This window comes from Dromiciops gliroides, chromosome 5, assembly GCF_019393635.1.
Source record: "Dromiciops gliroides isolate mDroGli1 chromosome 5, mDroGli1.pri, whole genome shotgun sequence".
Classification (NCBI taxonomy): Eukaryota; Metazoa; Chordata; class Mammalia; order Microbiotheria; family Microbiotheriidae; genus Dromiciops; species Dromiciops gliroides.
In genome coordinates this window covers 120004259-120028123 of record NC_057865.1, presented here as the reverse complement: position 1 = coordinate 120028123, position 23865 = coordinate 120004259, and the positions used below count along the sequence as shown (strand labels likewise).

Genomic DNA, 23865 nt, shown 5'->3' with positions numbered 1-23865 from the left:
TTCTCCTTCACCGGATAATTCTGGAATTTGGCTACAATATTCCTTGGAGTTTTCCTTTTGGGGTCTCTTTCAGGAGGTGATTCTTTCAATGACGATTTTATCCTCTGATTCTATGATATCAGGGCAGTTCTCCTTAATAATTTCCTGGAATATGGTGTCTAGACTCTTTTTCTGATCATGGCTTTCAGGCAGTCCAATGATTCTCAAATTGTCTCTCCTGGACCTATTTTCCAGTTCAGTTGTCTTTCCAATGAGTTATTTCACGTTTTCTTCTATTTTTTCATTCTTTTGATTCTGCTTGACTGATTCCTTGTGTCTCATGGATTCCTTATCTCCCAACTGTCCAATTTTAATTTTTAAAGCATTGTTTTCTTCAGTAAGATTATGCACCTTTTTTTCCATTTGGCCAAGAGAATTTTTTAAGGCACTGTTGTCTTCAATGAGATTATGCACCTTTTTTTCCATTTGGCCAACTGAATTTTTTAAGGCATTGTTTTCTTCAGTGAAATTATGCACTTTTTTTTCCATTTGGCCAGTCAATCTTTGTGCTTCCTTTTCCAAGCTGCTGATTCTTTTTTCATAGTTTTCTTGTTTTGCTTTCATTTCTCTCCCCATTTTTTCTTCTACCTCTCTCAATTGATTTTTAAAATCCTTTTTGAGCTCTTCCAGGAAGGTTTTTTGTTCCTGAGACCAATTCACCTTCCCTCGTGAGGCTTCACATGTAGGCAATTTGAAGGTATTGTCCTCATCTGAGTTTGCGTTGGCTTCTTCCCTATTGATACAGAAACTCTCAATGGAGAGGGCTCTTTTTTGCTTCTTACTCATTATTGCAGCTTATTTATTTATTTTTTAAGTTGAGGTCTGCTCTCAGGGTAGCAGAGTCCCTGTTTGGGGCTTCTTGTGCAGGGGTATAGGTGCTGTGTGACCAGCTTTTTACTCTGAGGCCTTTATGGTGTGTGGAGATCCCCACCCTGCACTTTCTGTCTGGGTGCGCTCTGCCAGCACCCGCTCCTGGCGTCTGTTCCCGCCTGACCTGTTCGTTGCCCTCCCGGCCGGTGCAGGTAGGTTTTTCCACTGTCCTTTTTGGCCACTAGATTTTTGAACCAGGTTCCAGGGGCCTCGGTTGTTTGGCTGTGGCCCGCAGCTCCTGCTGACTTGCCCTGACCCCCTCGGCGCTGGGTTGCTGCCCTGTGCTGGGCCTCCCTTTTGCCTGAGTCAGACCAACCTTTTCCTGAAGTCTTCTAAATTATCTCTGGTTGGAGGACTGTGTCTCTCTGTCCCTTTGCAGGTTCTGTAGTTTCAGAATCCGTCCAGAGGCTTGATTTAATGTTCTTTTTGAGGGAACAGAAGGAGAGCTCAGGCAGTTTGCTGCTTCCTCTCTGCCATCTTGGCTCCGCCCCCTGTTCTTGATGTTCTTTAACTTTACTTATAATGACACTGTTAAGATTCATTAAACCCAACCCAATTTATTGGTCACTGGAAAAAGTACCTGACATTTAGTGTACCAAAAACTATATTCATTTTTATACAGTACATGTACTTGCCCCATTTCTACCATTTTTGCCACTGTCAGTAAACCAAATTGGAACAAGTATCATTGTGTATTTTTCTGTTTCCTGAGTTGCCAAGATCAAAGAATCCATTTTTCGCAAATGTACTAGAGACGGTCATCTAAGCTAAGCTGCTCCTTAGAAAGCAGACAATAAATTACTTGAGTTGTTTTTGGAAGCATTCCAGCAAGGTCAAGTCTTCCAGAGTTCACAATCTGCTAGCATTTACCTTGAAAACCAAGGTCATCTTCATTAGAATGTAAATTTCTTAGAAGTAGAGATTATTCCATTTATTGCACCTACCACACTGCCTGATAAATAGATTTGCTTAATAATTGCTTATTGATTGATTTGTTACTCAAGAAAGCATCAGGGTAGAATTTTATGGAGGTTTGCATACAGTAGTTATTTGATAAGTGTGTTTTGAAGTGACTATATGGAATAGGTTCTACTGGAAACAGAAAAAAGCTCTAGAATTAAGATATCAACTGGAATGATCTTTTTTTTTATTAGGCAGGAACTGAATAATCTTTCCACAGTAGTAATTTCTATGGGTTGGGCTGTTGAGAAAGAAGCTGAGATAAGATAGAGAAGGGAATGGTGTAATAGAGCAAAGCTATATCATGACAGAAGGGGTTAAAAACTCAAGGAGGCCCTTGTCAGATATTTATAGTATTTTGTCTCTGGAGATGTAGGCATGAAGATGAGGATTCCAGGAAGGAGGAAAATGAACTAGCAACTGCCCCCCAACAGTAGAGGAAACTAATGTAGTGAATTATGATTCTCCCTAAAAAAGTCTGCAATGAATTGATGATATTTTAAATAATGCCATTAAAACCTTCTTCCTTTAACTATAGGAAAAAAAAGAATAGGAGTATTACCAACTTATATTGTTATGTATCATTCACACCTTGGTATAAAGGAATGATCAATCCTTCCCTAAAAGATTTGTTTCTTTGATTGTTTTTCCCCTTTGGAGGATGAAAAAAAAAAGTATAAGGAAACTGGGCAAATAAGAAGAAGTAGACTAATCTTTAAAGAATGAAATAGGTACAGAAAATGAAATCTAGAGAATTAGAAAAGACCAGGTTTGCTTATTTTTTATTCAATTATAAGTGGGATCAATCATGGGCAGGTGCCTTGCCACTGGCCTAGTTATGAAAATCTTGGAGTGAATGGGCACAAATTTCAGTAACCACAGCTCTTCAGGGGGAAAAGGATGAACCAACCCATGGGGAGTTAACTCCTAGTCATTGCAATTAAATTCTGATTTGATCAAAGTTAAGAATAGCACTGCATATGCACAGGTGCTACAGAATAAGAGGGAAATGGAAATTTTTTTAAGAAAAACATTTGCTTCTGAGAGTCCAAGACTTAAAACTTTTCATTTACCAACAAAGTAGGCCTATGGATCACTGTTTTAGAGATGGGACATAAAAAATCATCAAATGCAATCTCCTCATTTTACAAATAAGAAAGCTAAGGCCCAAAGATCTGACATGACTTACTCAAAATAATAGAACTAGTAGGAGTCTAAAATAGGAATTAGAATCCAGAGCCGTTGAGCTTCAAAATTACACTCTGCTGATCACTTTTGCTAGGCATTGGGTGAACTATTTTTAAAAGGCCAGGAAGGAGAAGTGCACCTTTTACAAAGGTATCACTCTTGCTTAGAAGGTGTGTCTAATTTGCCATCCTAAGAAGATTGAAATCTTCAAGCAACACATAATGGAAAAATACTAAGGCAACAAGAAATCAATTGAGAATATATCAGGATCTGGGAGACTAGACCCAATATTGCCTCTCCTAAATTGCAGGATAGAGACTTTTACTCAGCTTTGACTGATAACATTGAAAGTTTCTCTCCTCTCTTGTGTAGAATTATTTGATTGAACACAGTAAAGGTTGCTTAAAAGATAGAATTTTTGGAAAATATCAATTTTTTTTATCATTCTCAATTGTCTCTTGCTGAGATTAGAGAAGGGAACAGAGAGGAAGGAATTCTATTTATTCCCTCCCCCATTTCTACCCGTACTAATTTTACAAAATATTGTCTATCAATAGGAGACTATATGGGTTCAAATCTCACTTCAGCCACTTAATATTTGGATGACCTCAGACAAGTAACTTGGCCTCTCTGGTCCTCAGTTTTCTCATTTGTAAGATGTAGAAGTTGAAATAGATGACCTCTGAGGACCCTTCTAGCTCTAAATTGATCATCCCAGCCCATCATCAAATTGTTAAATTATAATTTAGCAGTCACCACCTTCCCAAACTAACATTGTATCTATTTAACTATTCCTTAACACAACAAAATGTATATACCACACAAAGTTAATAATTAGCTAGACTGCCATCTTCTAAACGTTTTATTGTGCTGATAGGATAAGTATTGGATCTGTGATTCAATTAGTTTGAAGAAGTCCCAGGAAAGGAAACAACCCCTACCAATAAGAGTTGGCACCTTCTCCACAAGTAAAAGAATTAGAGGATGTCCTGGAACTTAGAGAAATTTAATACTTGTTCTGGGTCACACAGCTAATATGTATCAGATAAGGACCCTGAATTCATGTCTTCCTGGTTTCAAGATCAGCTTTCTGTCCCCAATGCCAGAATTAACAGCATCTAATGAAGAGAACAGCCATCTGTTAAATAGCAAACCACTAGAAGGAGAAGCGATGTGTGATCAAAGGTACAGATAGGCTCTTTTAAAGAATGATGATGGATAACTGCCAGGACAACAATGTATTGATATTTCCCCCTTGAGATCTATTTCCGACTCAGTCCTATTTGAATTCTACTCTGTCTATAGATTAAATGTAATACTCATGGTTTTTTAATTGTTATTGCTAGAATTAACCAAAACTCTCTAATGAAATTAGCTAACAAAATTTTCCATTGCTGACCAGATATTATAAAAAAACCCATCAAACCTATCCTGTTTAATGGTGCATAGATTTCCCAAGATGTGTAACTGTGAAATAGAGTGTAACAAATAATTTGAATGCAACTGTGATTAAACTTTCCAGTGTTGGAAGACACTTTTAATGGATGTTATTATCTATATTTATAGCAGTTTTATTTTTACTTCGGCTGTTTCTTACTCTGGCTGCTCCCCGACCTCCCCCCCGCCCCCCCCACCCCGGCAATTAATTTTCAAATTGTTCCATTAATTGCCTTACAACTGTCATATCTAAAGAAAATTGTGGTCCTAAAAGTGAACAAGAAAATTCCTGAGTTTAGGCACATCTTCTTTTACTTTAGAGATGTAGTTTTTCATCTGGGTTCCACTTAACAAAGTCTACTTTTAGTTTCAGATGTTCTTCATGCATTCATTCATTATATTACTCCTGAAACAGATTTTTTTATTGGCCCTGCAAGTTTATTGTCCCATACCTACTTCCTTTGGCCTTTCTAGTTTTATATCTTACCTTCTTGCCACATACTCTTTGATACAGTGGCAATGGCCTCCTTGCAGTGCCATGAACAACATACTCCACCTCTTAACTATGGGCTTTCTCTCTAGCTGTCAGCCATGGCCAGAATACTTACCTTCCTCATCTCTATCTATAATCCTCCCTGGCTTCCTTTAAGTCTCAACTAAAATCTCATCTTCTAAAGGAGGCCTTCCCCAACCTCTACCTGCTTTTGATTATTTCCTCTTTATTCTGGTTACAGCCAATTTGTTTATATTTGCTCTCTCCTTCTCTCTACCTTTAGACAGTTAGCTCTTTGAGGACAGGGACTGTTTTTTGCCCCTTTTCTATGCTCAGTGCTTAAGACAGTAGTATCTGGCATGTAGTAGGTATTGAATAAATGAACTGAATGATTGCCTCAGGAACATATATATATATATATATATATATATATATATATATATATATTTTTTTTTTCCTGGTATCCATGCTCTGTTCCCCAGATCAGTTGTAGGCATTTGCTAAAGTGAATGTTAGTCTTTTGTCTTCACAAAATCAGCAAGACATAGTGACCTGGCCATCTGAGATCAGGTTTAAGGAACCAGAGAAGCATATGAGTACAGAAGAAATAGCTCTAGATTTGACTCTTAGTTTCTTCTGGCAGAGTTTATGGTGTGTCATGGATAGAGTACTGGACTTAGAGTGAGGAGGCCCTCAGTTAGAATTCCACTTCTGATATCCACTAGCTATATAGCCATGGGAAATCACTTTAACTTCTCTAAGCCTCAGTTTCTTCTTATATAAAATGAGAAGATTGGACCAGCCATTAAAGATCCCTCAAAGTTCTAAATTTATGCCTCTATCATTATAAGCAGCTAGCTTGTATTAGTCAGTTAATACCACTAAGCCTCATTTTCCTTATCTGTACCATGAAGAATTATCACAGAATTATTAAGATAATCAAATGAACAAATATATCCCAAGGACTTGGTAATTATAAGTTTGTCACATAAATATAAGTCATCATGATTAGTTCAATACTACTATTCATCCCCATTCAATAACACTGGATTCCTGTCGTATTTACATGTTCATTTCTGGATTCCATTTCATGATTTTACCATGATGGACTTGAGGAATTCTAATATCTTCTTCTGTCCTGTGGTGATAGCCTGCTTTATGTTTTCCTTTGATTTCATTGGGAAGGGAGTTTCATCACTGTGATCCAAGATCACACTGTGACAATCCCTTGAAAATTAAAAAAAAAAGTCTGGATAGAGGATAGAGCTCTGATGATAAAAGAGTTTCAAAAGGAAATACACAAATGAAAATGAGTGTTCAGAATAATAATAATAATAATAAATCATTTGTTAAGTGCCTACTCCATGCCAGGCACTGTGTTTAAGTTTTTCAGAGATATTATCTCATTTGATCCTCACAACAACCATGGGAGGTAGATGCTATTATTATCCTTATTTCACAAGGAGGAAATGGAGATAAACAGGAGTTAATTAACTTGCCCAGGATAACACAGCTAGTAAGTATCTGAGATTAGATTTGAACTCAGTTCTTACAGACTCCAGCCCCAGCATTCTATCTAGCATAAGTTAGCTGAATAGAAAATCAGAAAGCATCTTTGTAGAAGAGTATAATAATTGAATTCATTTTGTCATTTCTATAATCTGTATAGTTCTCCACATTAACCTCTACTTCTCCTATTGACTATCTTTACTATCTATTTACTCCAAATGTTCATATGAACTATTTGTGCCCAACCTGTGGTAGAGCCTTCCAAGGCCATATTGATCTGATCAGCCATGGTCAGACACACTGTACCTTGACTGCCACACAGTGATGTCATTTTTTGTTCTTTTCCAGAACAACAACCAACAGTCTTTTAATATGGAATCAGGTGCAATGTATCCTCACATAGGGTGACAGTACAGCATAGGAGCTAAAGACATTGACTTTCAGAGCTAAAGAGGTCTGGGTACAAGATCCATCTGTGATATATGCTGGATCTGGTCACATCCTACAACCCTATGACAACCTCTCATCAGTACACACCAGTTTTGTTAATGGGGGCCACTAAAACTGTACATAAGGATTTCTGTAGGCCACAGATTGAATTAGTTTTAAAATGGAATATCTATGTTTTATTACATTTTTATTTATTCGGTTAAATATTTCCCAATTATCCTTTAATCTGGTTTAGGCTGTTGTCCCTGCTGGAGGCCATGTGTTTCATATCTCTGCTCAAGACAATTCTCCATGAATTTCAGTTGCAGAGCAGATGTCAACTTGCATTAGTAGGAGTTTCCTATGCCAGTAAAATCACAGGCCCACTTCCTAGTACCATCACTATTCACTCCCATTGCCTCATAGAATCATACATTTAGAGAAGGGGGGCCTTGAGAGTCTATCTAATCCAAATCCTGATAATAAATAAGGAATCAATTTTCATATATTCTTCTTTCTGCCTTCCCAATCTCCAAATTTGAAAGAGAAAATAAATTATCATTCTCCATAATTAACCCTTTCTCCACAGAATTTATAATTTCTGTTTCCCCATCATGCTGTGGTGAAGAGCCTGAATTCTCTGAGGTTTATTCAGCAACGCACCTACTACTTTGGCAAATCCTGCCTCCATAGGGCAGCTAAGTGGTGCAAAGGATACAGAACTGAGCCTGAAGTCAGGAAGACTCATCTTTCTGAGTTCAAATCTGGTCTCAGACACTTACTAGCTGTGGGACCCTGGGCAAGTCAGTTAGCCCTGTTTTTCTCAGTTTCCTCATCTGTTAAATGAGCTGGAGAATAAAATGGCAAACTACTCCAGTATCTTTGCCAAGAAAACCCAAATGGGGTCACAAAGACTCAGACATGATTAATGACTGAGAAACAACCTCCCCTAAAGAGTGTCTATAACAAATTCATTGGTCTTCCCATGACCAGTCAATGTAAATGTGAAGACCTCTGAATCCTTATCTTCCTTCAAGGTAAAGCTCAGGTGCTCCCTCTTCCAGGAAGCCTTTCCTGATCCTGCCTAATCCTAGTTAGTGCTTTTCTCTTCCTCCTGAAATGACACCTATTTGCTTATTCCCCACTCCTTACACCCAGCAAAATATAAACTCCTTGAGGAAAAGGACTGTCATTTTTTGTCTTTTTATTTCTAGCTCCAATCACTATGTATTATATATACATAGTATTTACCATACAAACATTTACTTAGTGGAGTGGAATGACCAAGTGAGCTGACTAGCAGGTGATAGCAATTTCTGTTCATAGGAACTCATGGAATTCTGTTAGAATTGGAGAGGGCGAGATCTGTAGCAACGGAAGTAGTATCCGCATGGATGAAATCTTTTGAACTGCTGAAGTAATTTCCCCTGTGGACTCCCATGCTTATCAACAGCCTCAGAAGTTGTTTTCTATCTTCTGTAAAAGTAGGTGAACAAGCAAAGGGGAAAATTGTTTGTTTAAATGTCATAGGAAAAAATTCTTAAGTATTATTCACATTTCTTCAGTGGCTCTTACCAAGGCTTCATATCAAAATAATGCCCAAGGATGGAATGATTGAATCTAACCAATTCACTAGTCTGTACCTGAGACCCATTTCCCCAGAGGATTCTGCCCTTTTTTTTGGGGGGGGGGCAGTGTAATGATGAGTCCAAAGCTTCTTCAGTCTCTGCTGTCTACATACACATATGAAAGACCGGGAATGTCCCAGGGGGAGACCTGAATTGCCCTCCCTTTGCCTTTTCCTCAAATATTCATCAATAGGGAAGGCAAGAGAGGATGTAATTTGAGAAACTAGAGGAACAAAAACCCTAGAGCAATAGCTTTTTCACTAGGGTATATGAACTTAAAAAAGAATACTTGTTTTTATATTGGTGATTTATTTTAATCAAGGTTCTTTTTAATCCTATGGATTTTTCTTTTATTCTTTTAAAAACATTTTGAGAGGGGGTCCATAGGCTTTACCAGACTGCAGAAGGGTTTCATGACACTCAACAAAAAAGTCAAGGTCCCCTATCTTGCAGATTGTAAGCGGCAGTTGAGTGGGTACAACTGACTTGGTAAGGAATAGGTATGGAGTAGCCCTCAAAGATTGAAATTAGGGGCAGCTAGGTGGTGCAGTGGATAGAGAACCAGCCCTGGAGTCAGGAGGACCTGAATTCAAATATGGCCTCAGACACTTAACACTTAGTAGCTATGTGACCCTGGGCAAGTCACTTAACCCCAATTGCCTCAACAACAACAACAACAAAAAAGATTAAAATCAAGTGTCATAGGTAAGAAGGTCTAACTCACCTTAAGTTAGCATGATGATGATGATGATGATTTTTTTTTTTGGTGGGGCAATGAGGGTTGAGTGACTGGCCCAGGGTCACACACCTAGTAAGTGTCAAATGTCTGAGGCCACATTTGAACTCAGGTCCTCCTGAATCCAGGGACAGTGCTTTATCCATTGCACCACCTAGGTGCCCGCTAGCATGATGATTCTAACAAAAGATCCCAGCCCAAGGACCACACAGTTGAGATCTAAAAAAATGGATCTGTGCCTGTGGACACTACTTATCCAGATAAGAATATCTCTTCTCTTTGTGGTAAAGAGCTTGGCAATCTCCTACTAAACTACTAAATTGCTAAGATTCTGAAGGAAACAAGATAGGCCACACTTTTAGGGAAAAAAAGGTGGGAAAGTGAATGAAGGAATTTTGGTTTTGGTTTTGCTTTATTTTTTGCTAGGGAAGTTGTATGCCTTTCTGTAGCTAAAGTGAGAACTGTCACTTTGCTAAAAGATATTCAAAATACATTGGGTCTATGAACTGAAAGAATATAGTAGAACCTACTTTTCTTTTGAGGGACAGAGAGCACTAAAGTCAAAGACTTTGCTGAAGGCTAAAGCAGGAAGGAGAAAACAACTCCAGAGCTACCTGCAGTATTCTAACAGTAGCAAAATCTGAAAGATGATGCATTCAGAAGGGCAACACCCCCAGAGGCAATGAGTCTAATAGAACTGGGCCAGTTTACAGTTTACATTTACACAATGTATGCAGTAAAGGCTGAGCCTGGCAGTGACTGTCTAAGAAGCTACTGCAATGGAAGCAGCGTGAATAAATCTCCAGAAAAGATCAGTAGCCCTGTAGCCACAGAGGCAAGGATTATTCCTTCATATATGCATGCCTTAGTCAAATGTGTTCCCTACACAAATATCCCCTCCACGTGCTCTGACTACACATGCCCCATATATGTCTTTGCATTCACTTATGTGCCTTGTTCCCTAAATGTGTTTCTCTTCAAATGCTCTTCCTAAATACCTGCCCTTCCACCAAAAGTGGACTATTTATGAGTTGCCTATATGTGTTCCCTCTACCTACTGATTATCTATGTCCTTGGAGGGAAATGGTCTTAAAGATGGGAGAGGGAAAGGATACATTTTATTGCTGCTTTTCACACTATGCTAATTCATTAAATGCCTTTGTTTTTAACTAATTATGTCTTCTGATTATTAAAGAGAAACATGTCAATAGGGGCCCATGAAGTATGGTTTTAGAGTGGATGAAGAATCAAAGAATATTTTGGACATGTGACAGTTTTATCAAAAAGAATAGCCTTGGGGGCAGCAAGGTGGCACAGTGGATAATACACCGTCCCTGGATTCAGGAGGACCTGAGTTCAAATCTGGTCTCAGACACTTACAAGTCACTTAACCCTCACTGGAAGAAGAAGGAGGAGGAGGAGGAGGAGGAAGAAGAAGAAGGAAGAAGAAGAAGAAGGAAGAAGAAGAAGAAGAAGAAGAAGAAGAAGAAGAAGAAGAGGAGGAGGAGGAGGAGGAGGAAGAAGGAAGAAGGAAGAAGAAGAAGAAGAAGAAGAAGAAGAAGAAGAAGAAAGGAGAAGGAAGAAGAAGAAGAAGAATAGCCCTGCAAGCTGGGGTGCCCAAGCAAAATATTGTAATTTAGCAGCAAAATATGTAGTAAAAGGTGAAAATAGCAATTAAATATAGTAGACACTTAAGGTATTCATAGAAATAGGACATTATACCTTTTTTATTTCATTCTACTTTTTTTGACATTTGATTTGTTTCTGAGATTTTATTAATATCAGAACCACATCTATCTTATACATAGTGGTTATACATACTTTTTTTTTTTGGTGGGGCCATGAGGGTTAAATGAGTGTCAGGTGTCTGAGGCTAGATTTGAACTCAGGTCCTCCAGAATCCAGGGCCGGTGTTTTATCCACTGTGCTACCTAGCTGCACCTGTATACATACTTTCAATTGAAAGAGAGCCTCCTAAGTGCTTCTCTTTACAGTTTCTGAAGGGGAATAATTGTTTACAACATCCTGATCATTAACTCTAAAAGTTGTGGGTTTGGTTGGTTGGTTGTTTTTTGTTTTTGTATTTTCCAATATACTGTGAAATAATTTTTCTTTTTCCCCTTTTTTTTTTCTTTTTTCAGGGCAATGGGAGTTAAGCGACTTGCCCAGGGTCACATAGATAGTAAGTGTCTGAGACTGGGTTTGAACTCAGGTCCTCCTGAATCCAAGGTTGGTGCCTTATCCACTGCGCCACCTAGCTGCCCCCCATGAAATAGTTTTCTAAGAAATGTGTATTTACTTTTTACCCCTAATGGGAGTTTTAGGACTAGAGTAGGACTAGAAGCTGGAAACAGCCGTGAATGGAGCAACTGTGATCTTCAGTGTTTATGTGGTGAACAAGGCTGGCGGCCTCATCTACCAGCTAGACAACTACACGCCACCAGCCAAAGCTGAGAAAACCTTCAGCTTCCCATTGGACCTGCTACTCAAGCTACATGATGAGCGCATTCTTGTCACCTTTGGCCAGCAGGACAGCATCTGGGTGGGATGCATTTCTTTCCATCAATGGCATAGATGTGAATGGCAAGTAGACCTCGTATGGGAAGGAGGTACTTTAGTCCCTGGGCAACCTGGCCAACTACCCCATGGCCATCAGCTTCAGTCGACCCCGCCTTACGTCCAATGAAAAGCTGATGCTAGCCTCCATGTTCCACTTGTTGTTTGACACGGGCTCCCAGCTGTCTCCCAAGCTGGAGAGAGACACCTTAAAATTCCACTGATTCCAGACACTAACAGGTATCAAGTTTGTAGTCCTGCCAAATCCTCGACAAGGTGGGATTGATTCTCTCTTGAGAAGGATCTATGAAATTTACTCAGACTTTGCCCTCAAGAATCCATTCTACTCTTTGGAGATGCCCATCTGTGAGCTGTTTGACCAGAATCTGAAGCTAGCCCTGGAAGTGGCTGAGAAGGCTGGGACTTTTGGGCCAGGATCACATGCCCTCCAGAAAAGACAAGAGCTTGAAACAGACTCAGCCAATTTACTAGGATGGAGACCCAAATAGCCATGTTAGAGCACATCAAGAAGAGTGCACTCTGAGGAAGAGAGGGTAGTGTGGTACTTTTAAGAAGCAACTATTTAATGTACCCTCTTCACTTCCCTGTATTTAATGGTCCTGCCTCCCCAATGCTGGACAGATCTATTTATGGAAGGAGGGAGACCTGATTGAAGATGCTATAACAAACATTCCTGTGGGGAAAAAAAGACTAATGGGAAAATGTCTGATCATCTTCTATAAATTAGAAAGTAACAATATTTTAATAAAATTAAGTGCCTAATACTTGCAAGGTGGCATAGAGCACTGGGCTTGGAATCAGGTAGACTCATATTCATGAGTTCAGATGTGACCTCAGACGCGTACTGCTTGTGTGACCCTGGGCAAGTCATTTAACCCTGTTTGCCCCAGTTTCCTCATCTATGAAATGAGCTGGAGAAGGATATGGCAAACCACTCCAATATATTTGCCAATAAACCCCAAATTGGGTCATGAAGCATCTGATATGACTGAACAACAATTACAACAACAACAAAATATTTGCAAGATATTGTCCTACTAAAGGAAAATTAGATAAACCTAAATATTGAACTATAGAGGAGATAAATTAAGATTTCATAGGTTTAAAGCTGAGCAAATATTCTTTCTTCCCTGCAGAGACATCAGCCTCTTAGCCCAAGAGATAGAGGATTTTCTGAATCAATCTTGGAGAGATGTGAGACCTATTCTCATGAACAACAGAAAAAGAGGAGTTCCCTAGAGAGTTCTGGAATTCAGCCTTTTTAGAGAGAGAAGGGGAAGTTTGTGGGCAGTGACAGCCTTTTGGAATGCTGAGCATCATACATGTATATTTACAGCTGTAGAAACACACAGCCAAGGACTGTGTCATGATTAGATTTGGGATTTGAGACTGAACCTTTGATTTCTTTGGTATAAAGCAATCCCAGAGAGGAAATTCCCTCAACCAAAGGAGATCTGTAGCTATTCCACAAAATAACAACAACAATAATAATAGCATTTGTATAATGTTTTAAAGCTGGCAAAGAAATTTTAAAACACAGTCTTAAGATTTGCCTGGGACACTTACAGGTTGACTAACTTACTCAGGGTTGTGGCATTTAAAATGATTAAAAAGATCATAACTCCACAGAGGCCTTGTCCCCACTGCTAACCAGTAAGGAAGCCCTGCCCCGAGGCTGGGCAACACTGAGATTCCACCCCTGGAGTCTATCAGCAGAAGGACCCTGTTTCCATAGTAAACCTGCAGTAAGGGCCCCCAAGCATTGGGTAGATCTACAACAAAATTACTCCTCCAGGCCCAGCCAACAGAAAAACTTTGTTACTATAATGACCCAGCAGTAAGGCCCCACCCCTGAAATAGGCCAGTAGTTAAACCCCATCCCAAGAGGAGGCCAACAGGGAAGATCCCCTCCTCCCCCCACCCCATTCCCCACCAGCACAAGTCATAAGGAAAGCTTATGCTACAGAGAAAGCAAGCAGCTAAGCCCTAGAGCCCAGTAAAAGCTACCAGTAAGACCCGTAGCCCCAGCACAAGAACATGGGGCAGTGCAGGACTAAAGCTCAACTTTCACATAAACACACCAAGTCACCAAAAAAAGGGCATAAGATGAGCAAAAAAAAAATTGACTATAGAAATTTACTGTGATGATAGGGAAGATCAAGGCATAAACTTAGAGGACAATAGTGTCAGAATGTATACAAATGATGATTCAAAGAAAAATGTAATTTGGTCTCAGGCTGAAAAAGAATTCCTGAAAGAGCTTTAAAATAACTTTAAAGGGGGCAGTTAGGTGGCACAGTGGATTAAGCATTGGCCCTGGTTTCAGGAGGACCTGAGATCAAATCCAGCCTCAGACATTTGACATTTACTAACTGTGTGACCCTGGGCAAGTCACTTAACCCTCATTGCCCCACAAAAAAATAAATAAATAAAATAAAATGACTTTAAAAAGACAATTACAGAAGTAGAAGAAAAAGTGGGAAAAGAAATGACAGTAATGCAAGAGAATCATGCAAATAAAAGAGTCAATAGCATGAGAAAAGACATAAAAATTTACTGAGGAAAATTACTCCCTAAAAACCAGAAGTAACCAAATGGAAAAAGAAAGTGCAAAGGGTTGCTGAAGAAAATAATTCTTTAAAAGTTTGAATTAAACAAATAAAATCTTATGACACTATGAGACAACATGATACAATAAAATAAAATAAAAATAGAATAAAATGTGAAATATCTCATTGGAAAAAAAACTGACCTAGAAAATAGTTGCAGGAGAGATAATATAAGAATTATTGGACTACTCTAAAGCCATGATAGAAAAATTCCTGGACAATATATTTCAAGAAATTATCAAAGAAAACTGCCCTGACATATTAGAACCAGAAGACTAAATAGAAATTAAAAGAATCCACTGATCACTCACTGAAAGAGGTCCCAAAATTAAAATTCTCAGCAACATTCTAGGCAAGTTCCAGACCTCACAGATCAATGAGAAAGTATTGCAAGCAGCCCAAAAGAAACAATTCAAATATTGAAGAACTAGACAGAATTACACAGGACTTGGCAATTTCTACATTAAAGAACTGCAAGGCTTCGAATATAGCAGAAGAAAAAGAAGTTTGGTTTACACGCAAAAATCACCTACCCAGAATTTAATATAATCTTGGGGGGGGGGAGGTGGACATTTAACAAAATAGACTTCCAAGCATTTCTGATTAAAAGGCCAGTGCTGAATAAAAAATTTGACCTCTAAATACAAGACTCATGGGAAACATAAAAAGGTGAAAAGAAACAAGAATGCAAAAATGTAAGATTTAAGGTCAAACTATCTATATGGCAAGAAAATATTTGTACGTCTTAACAACTTTATTAATTATAAGAATAATTAGAAGGAGTGTATGTAGCCAGAGGTTGTGTATATAAGGTGACATTGATGGAAAAATACCCTCCCCCCCCAAATAAAGTGGTCAGAAAGAAATTGAACTGGAAGAAGAAGGATGAGGGAGATTGAATGGGATAAATTACCTCGCATAAAAGAGGTATGAAATAACCATTATAATGAAGGGGAAGATGAGGCAGGGTAGTGGACAAAGCTTAAACCATACTCTCATCAAAATTGGCTCAAAGAGAGAATAACATACACACTCAGTTGGGTATAGAAATCTACCCTCCCCTATAAGAAAGTAAAAAAAAAGAATGGGGATAAAAGAAGGGGGGCTTATAAAAGGGAGGGAATATTGGGGAAGTTGGTGATCAGAAGTAAAACACTTGTGAGGAGGGAAAGGGTAAAGGGTAAGAGAGAGTAGAGATAAACAAGTCAAAAATAGCATGGAGGTAAATACAGTTTTCATAACTATAAATGTGCAGGGGATGAACTCTTCCACAAAATGAAATGAAAACAGCAGAATAGATTAAAAACCAAAAATGTAAAAATGTAAAAACCAAAATCCTGCAATATATTGCTTACAAGAAACTCATTTGAAGCAGAGAGATATACACAGGGTAAAGGTAAAGGGCTAGAACAGAATCTTTTATGCTTCAGCTGAAGCAAAGAAAGCAGGGGTAGCAATCATGCGTTTAGACAAAACAAAAGCAAAAGAGATAAAGAAGGAAACTATATTTTATTGAAAGGTACCATAGAGGGACAGCTAGGTGGTGCAGTGGATAGAACACTGGCTCTGGAGTCAGGAGGACCTGAGTTCAAATCCGGTCTCAAACACACTTACTAGCTGTGTGACCCTGGGCAAGTCACAATCCCAATTGCACCGCCGCCCCCAAAAGGTACCATAGACAGTGAAGCCATATCAGTACTTACCAAATATGCACCAAATAGTATAGCATCTAAATTTTACAGTTATAAGAGGAACTAGATAATAAAATAGATAATAAAACTATACTGGGAGACCTTGACCTTCCCCTCTCAGAAGTGGATAAATCTAACCAAAAAGTAAGCAAGAAATAAATTAAGGAAGTGAATAAAATTCTGGAAAAGTTAAATATGGTAGATCTCTGGAGAAAATTGAATGGGAATAGAAAGGAATATACCTTCTCAGCAGTACATGGCACCTACACAAAAGTTCATCATGTGTTAGGACATAAAAACCTCACAACAAAATACAAAAAAGCAGAAATAGCAAACCCAACATTTTCAGATCATAATGCAATAAAAATTGCATTCCATAATGGACAATTAAAAAATAATGGACAATTGAAAGAGAGATTAAAAATTAATTGGAGGGGCAGCTAGGTGGCAAAGTGGATAAAGCACCGGCCCTGGAGTCAGGAGTACCTGAGTTCAAATCCAGCCTCAGACACTTAACACTTACTAGCTGTGTGACCCTAGGCAAGTCACTTAACCCCAATTGCCTCACTAAAAAAAAATTAATTGGGAATTAAACAATCTGACCCTAAAAAATAAGTGGGTCAAAGAAAAAATCATAGAAACAATCGATTTCATTAAAGAAAATTACAAAAATGAGACAACATATCAAAATTTATTGGATGCATCCAAAGCAGTACTTAGGAGAAAATTTCTATCTCCAACTGCTTATACTAATAAAATAGATAAAAAGGAGATCAATGAATTGGGCATGCAAGTAAAAACACAACTAGAAAATGAACAAATTAGAAACCCCCAATTAAACACCAAATTAGAAATCCTGAAAAATCAAAGGAGAGATTAATAAAATTGAAAGTAAGAAAACCATTGAACTAATAAAACTATAAGCTGAAATAAAATTAAAAATGGCATAATTTCTATGTAATTTAATCATTATGTTGATAATGCTAGCACTTTAATAATAAAAGGATGGTAATTTGGCTGTCTCTCTCTTAGACCAAAGACCCTCATGATGGCAAACTCATATGCCCATTGCAAAAGAGGGGTGTTCCCAGGGTGGCAATCACATATGATTAGTTAACAGTTAATGAGAAAATGAATATTACAATGACTGACTGAACTTGAACTTAATTATGTCATTCACTTTCTAAGTTACCCCCAGCCTTGGGCAATCTATTCAAAGAATTTATCCCCTACCAAGCTTGAGCAGATCATAATGTCTTCCCCACCTGGGTGGGGTCTGAACAAGAAAGTTAGTCCACTCTCATTATCATAAATATCCTTCAGAAGACTGAACTTCTAGAATCAGGATTTCAGAAAAAAGTGACAACTCTGGATCTTCCCAAATCATTAATTATTAATAATCATTTCTCTCAGGGTTATACAACTAGTACGGCTTGTTGAAAGGCAAGTCTTTAACCTACAATCTGAATTTGAAGTTGGCTTTTTATATGTTATACCTGTTTGCTTTACATGATAGAGTTGTAATATAATTCCCAAAGGAAACTGGGTGAGTTTATATGAGCCAAATAAATATGATTTTTGAGAGAACCCTATGATTGGGTCCATTCTATATAAGTCTAGTACTTAGGGTGCTAGGCCATGGATTACTGTGAAATTTTGAGGCTATTTACTGAGCATTGGGTTTTTAAATAAAGGAAGTCACAGTGACTTGAGTGGATTGAGAGATCAAGTAGGATTTCAGAGACTCCTTATTTCATCTTCCCTCAGCCTGACTATAGGATCAGAGCTAAATATTTAATATATCTGTACATTAACCCAAGTTTATCTGTAAATAATATGCTGTATCACTATGTAGCAGACAAGAAGGACAAAATGGCAACACATACACAGATAACAATAAGACAGTTGAAATTCATGGCAGAGCTCTTCCATGTTTCCCCATGAATTGTAATGTGTTGCTTTTATGAAAATTGAATTCAATAAAAATAAACTTTTAAGAAGTCTGCAATACTATTTTACATCTTTCTGGACTAGGAGCAACTATAAGAAACTTCCAAGCCTTCAAAAAAATGCAATGTGCTTTTGAGGGTCGTGGTGTTTTCATTATATGCTCAGACTCAGGACTCAGAAAGGAATAAAATGTACCCCCCTAAGATTTTGATAAAAGTACTGAATAAAAAAGCAGTTCATCTATTTCTTTTTGCCACTTTCCTCCTCCTCTATCTTCTCTTTCATTTTTTCTATTACACTTTGAATTCAACTTTTATGTTTCTGCATCTTTGCTTGCTTCCAGCCCTGAAGCAATTTGAAGTTTTCTGTAGGCTCCAGGGTGTCATTTGCAGTAGCTGCTGAGGTTCTCTCTTCAGTGTGAGTCAAATTTTCCATTCCAGGCCTCAGATAAAGAGCCAAACCACCATGGAAATGGCCTTAAGCCCACAAGAGTCCTGCTCACCAAAGCTTGTGGCATCTCTCTCTAACTGTAATAATTCAGATTTTTAGGGCAATAATAAATATTGACTCCCAAGGGAGTCATAGAAAATGGGTTTCTCTGAGACACCTGATTTAGCCATACTCATAGATAGATAAACAGATTTTTTTCAGGCATCATAACATCTTTTTTTAGTGTAAGCAATTCAGGAATGCAAAAGGAGGGGGACACATATACTAAATAAAAACTGTACAGCAACAATAGCATGAATAACAATTGATAACCAAAGTATGTGCTTGATAGCTTCTCATCTTTCCTTGGCTGACTTCCTCTGTAGAATTTAAGCATATTGAATTCTTCCTCTCCTCTTTTTGAACCCTTTGAAATCCATTTTATAATAACCTGGGATAAATGTCAAACTATTCTTAGCTAGTATTTTCTTTATCACAAATTCTAAAATGGAGTTCTCTCTTCCCCCGAAAGGATCCTGAAACTTCTACCTCAATCAGTTCTTCCGTTTGTTGAAAATAAGATAAAAATAGATAATTTCCTCTATTAGTTATATCATCTTTGAAGAATGAAATCACCATTGTGGCAAATCATGAAACAATTACTTGCTCTGAGAGGAAAGGGAGAGAGAAAAAAGAGAAAGAGACAGAAACAGAGAAAGAAAGAGACAGTCAGAGATACCAAAAAAGAGGGGGAAACATTTGACAAAAGCTGTACAGCCACAATAATATAGATAACAATTGATAATCAAAGTATTTGTCATACAGAAGCTTTAAAATGTTTATTAATGACTAATGTTACTTTTTTCAGTATGGTTGTTCTAAAACAATGTGCAGGGTAGGAGAGAAACAGAGAGAGACAGAGACAGAGAAAATAATACTAAAGAAAACCTGAAAATAATATTAACTGTATAACATTTTCCCCCATCCGATCTCCTGACATAGCTAAGGATTTCCCTCTGTCTCTCAGATCTTTTTTCTTCTTCATTTTTATATTGAAACTACTCTTCCTCTACATTCTTGCTCTCCTAGAGGACTTTAGGCTTAGAACTACAAGGGACTTAGGTGATCTAATCCAGCCCTCTCGTTTTACAGATAAGGAAACTGAGACCTAAAATCACCAAGGCAGGAAACATAAAAGGTGAGATTTGAAATGAGGTCATCTGACTCCATCCCAGGCTCCTTCCACTAAATCATGCTATTTGAAGTTTATCTTCTCTTCTCTGAGAGAGTCCACTTGCATTTTGGGCATAGATATCATTCACATCAGCATGACAGAAACATGACACATTAAATTTGTTCATTTGTGCAAAACTCTTTCTGCCCTTTATCTTTATTGAAAGTGCTTGACTCAGCCCTTTATCATTTTCTCTAGGAGCTTCACTGCAGAATAAGTATGGCAAGCTGCTTTTGCTTCTTATTGAGAGGGGTGGTTCTTAGACTTTGTAGTGATGACTTATTTCTGGTTACTGGTAGTGTGGGTTTGATGAAATCGAATGAGATCATGTGTATTAACCATATAAATGCTAGCTATTATTATTCCTTTCACTTAATTAATACTTCATTGACATCTTGACAGCCACACTCAACCTTCTTTTCCCTGTTCCCATTAACCTCTTACCATAGCTGAGTTTTTCTCCTCCTCTGTCTCCTCTTTTCCTCCTTTAGCTCCTTCTTTTTCTGCTTTTCTTCCTGCTCATTACTTACATTCCTGTTTCTTTCACCTTCTTTACCTCCTCCTACCCTTTCTCAGATTCCTTCAATGGAGCAGTGACTCTGAACTCACAGAAGTTGAGCAAAAAGTTTAACAAACCTCAAGATTTGTTTTCTTTTTCTTCGTATTCCAAGAACAGCTAGTTGGAACAAGTAACCAGATGTCTCTGTTATATGTATGATTGTCACAGTTAAGTACACTATGTTTACTATTTAAAGGATTTGACATCTCTGTGATTTAACATGAAGGAAAAACACATCGGTTATGGAGGCAGCCTACATTGTCCATGTCTCAGGGTAATAGTTCACCCTTATCTTTGGGTTTGGATGAATAGACTATAATAACTATGCCATTGAGACAACTTTATATAGGATATGCTACTAAGAGAATCAACCTGATCTCTTTCTTTGGAACAAAAGTCTATATTGATAGCTAATTAAGATAGCTCTTGCTCTGGTTTTTTCAAGATGCTCTCTTTGTGAACAGAACAGCTAACCAGCTAGAGATCTTGTCTAGAGTAACTAATTACTAGAGTAACTAGAGTAACAGTTATATAGAAACTGTTGTAGCATTTCCTTCTTTCTTTCGAATTCATTATTTTTCACTGAAAACATTAATGTGTATTTTCTGCTTTGCTGTACAACTTTTCAATATCATTTGGGATTTGCTAACATAATGGAACCTGTTATTGTCTTTATTATCATTGTTATACATTCAACCTAAAATGCACGTGCTAGCTCTGAGCACAAATGGGTCTGTGAGCACTAGGTATTTTAGGAGAAATCCTATCTCCTCACAAATGGAAAATTGCTCAGATTCATATGAACAGAACACTTGGTCAATCATCAGTAGTGACAAGAACCATCATGAGGAAGGTCCTGGATTCCGATTCTCTGTGGCATTTAGTAGCTCCTTGGGCTTCCTGGCCCATCCATCCTGGTTGTGGTTATTGCTGTTGTTGATTTTCTTTTAACTTACACAAAGGGATATTTACTTCAAAGACATAACAAGAACAAAAGTATACATATTTTCTTCTAACAATCCCAGGCCACAATTCTACCTCTGTCACATTGATCCTTTAATCTATGGTGAGCATACTAGAGCATATTGAGGCAAGGTAAGGATAAACATTTAGTTCTGAACCTTATTTGCTCAAAAGGCAGACAAACCTTCAGGTACCTGTCAGAGCCACTATTGTCAAGAATTCTCCTCCATTAAAAATCCCTTGTTTTTCCTAACACTTTTCAATATATTTTATAGACACTAACAGAGATTGTTTTTTCAATGAGTAATTACAATTTATTCCTCTCTTCCAATGTCATTGTTTCACTTATTAAGCTTGCTTAAGCTCATTCATTCATTCATTCACTCAACTATCATTTATTAAGCAGTTCTGTTTTATTCAAGAACTGAATTATACCTCTATCATATCCAATCCTGGTGGAACCAGGATCATCAGGTAACACCAGGTGGCCAGAAAAAGTGCGGTGACCAGGGAAGAGGAGTTGTTCATAAAGCAAAGGCTGAAGATAAATGATGTTATCATTTGAATCAGTCCATATTTTCATGTGTCCAACCTTCTCATTCCAAGTTTCCCAGAGATTGTTTGACTATGAGACTTTTTGCTCCTGCCATACTGGCTTGCTACACAGTGACCTGCATGAGAAACCTGACCATGTTCTTGTCTTTCCATTATCAATTTCATTACAATGAACAAAGTATTTATTAAGAGCTTAGTATGTACAAAGCACTATAGATATAAAGTGAAATTAATACAGTCCCTGCTCTCCAGGAGCTCACACCCTAAGGAGGGAGGCAACACATATGAAAGATTTCACCTACAAGTAGATGGAAAGGTCTCATGGTCCTAAGGCTACAGCAGCAGTATAGATGTCTCTTCCTCCTCTTCAATTATTTACATTAATAAGTATTTTTTACTTAAAACACACACACACACAAAACATGTCACCCAGGCCAGTGAACTGAAGTTGTTTAGGATTAGAATACATAGAAGCAATCTGACGGAAAAGTACTTAATATACAAATTATGCATTTATCATAATCTGGCTCTACATCTTTGCACATGTCACCACTCCTTTCATTATAGTCTCCTTGAAGGCAGGATTTGAATTGTATTTGTCTTCCCATTCTTGGGTGTGATTCATTTAACAAGAATTTGGGGGCACCTATTATGAGCAGAAAACTAAGTACAAAGAGAAATTAAAAGAGAACCATGAGTAAGGCCCTGACCTCAAGGAATTTACAATCTTAGGAGTATTCTTAGGCCTATTGAAAAAAAAAAAGATACGATTAATAATACATTTGCTGTTGAATATCACATTTCAATGAATTCTATGCTTGAATTTATCATCATTTAAAAACATAAAATTAAGTGGTTAAAACATTGTAGATCATATCAGCCATTAGGAAAGAGAGCTGAGGAGAATAATGCTACATTAGATCCTCAAAAATGTCTTTTAAAAATTCCCATTGAGCAATGCCCACCCATTAATGTTAATAGAGACCACAAACAAAAGAATAGCTCTGATAGCATATTTATTCAGTGGAAAAGAACTGGCATTGAATTAAAGAATTAATCTTAAGCTCTTTAAGATTTTTCAGGTTGTCTGATTTCTCAGCCTAATGCAAGTGAAGTAGTCCACTGTAATTATTAAATGCATCAGTAGGAGATAAAATTCAGAAAAAAGAACCATTACTTTAAAAGAGAGGGGGAAAACATATAATTGCATGGGTTGACACTAATTTTAATGTCACTGAAAGTATACTTAGGAGGAGGCAGAAGCCTGCAAGTAAAATCTGCATGTTTTTCCTTTTGTGTGCATATCAATATGTACTTGAAGAAAATAGTGTTGTTGATGTTTTTTTTGTTTGCTTGTTTTTTTGTTTGGAGAGTAATGTGGAGCAATTTACAAGCACTATCAAGATTCACTCGGGCTACCTGATACTTCATTCATTCACTTTGTCTTTATAAATGTTATTTAATGCTACTTATGTTTAAGGATCTCTTTGTATATACTCCTCTCCATTCTCCCACCTCTCTGACCATTCCTTATGCTTCCTTTGCTGGATCATGTTGCCTCTCTTGTCTTTGACACAGACCTTCTGTTCTACTGTTGGTGATCTCATTAGCTTCTATGGTTTTAGTTATACTCATTCTACTTTCAATTTTATGTACCCATTTCTAATCTACCTTCTTAATCCTGACCTAGCATGTTCTCCTGCCAACTGAATATCTCCATATGGAAATCCCATAAGAATCTCAAAGGGAGCTTATCCATTTCAGACCTCATCCTCTCCCCCACATCTCCAAACCTGCCCCTCCACCAAATATCTGTATTTCTCTTGAAAATACCATTGTAATACCCAAAATGCAGCACCCAAATTCATGAACTTGAAGTCATTCTTGATTCTTCTTTCTCTCTCCCTCCACTATATGCAATCAATAGTTAACTCCATGATCTCTCCTCATCCTCTTCTCTTCCTTAGACAGGCACCACCATATTTCAAGTCCTTAATACTCCTGACCTA

General features: G+C 37.7%; 2 protein-coding genes across 7 annotated transcripts in view; one reads left to right on the top strand and one right to left on the bottom strand.

Annotated features, from left to right (window-relative positions):
* Positions 1–23865, bottom strand: part of GRM8 (glutamate metabotropic receptor 8) — a 952263-nt gene that overhangs the window by 269135 nt on the left and 659263 nt on the right. The gene's annotated exons all lie outside the window — the stretch shown is intronic.
* Positions 950–12354, top strand: LOC122727924 (trafficking protein particle complex subunit 4-like). Its single transcript, XM_043965881.1, has 3 exons — positions 950–1061; positions 11644–11831; positions 12076–12354. Exons 1-3 carry the CDS (start codon positions 950–952, stop codon positions 12352–12354), a joined length of 579 nt encoding a protein of 192 aa, XP_043821816.1.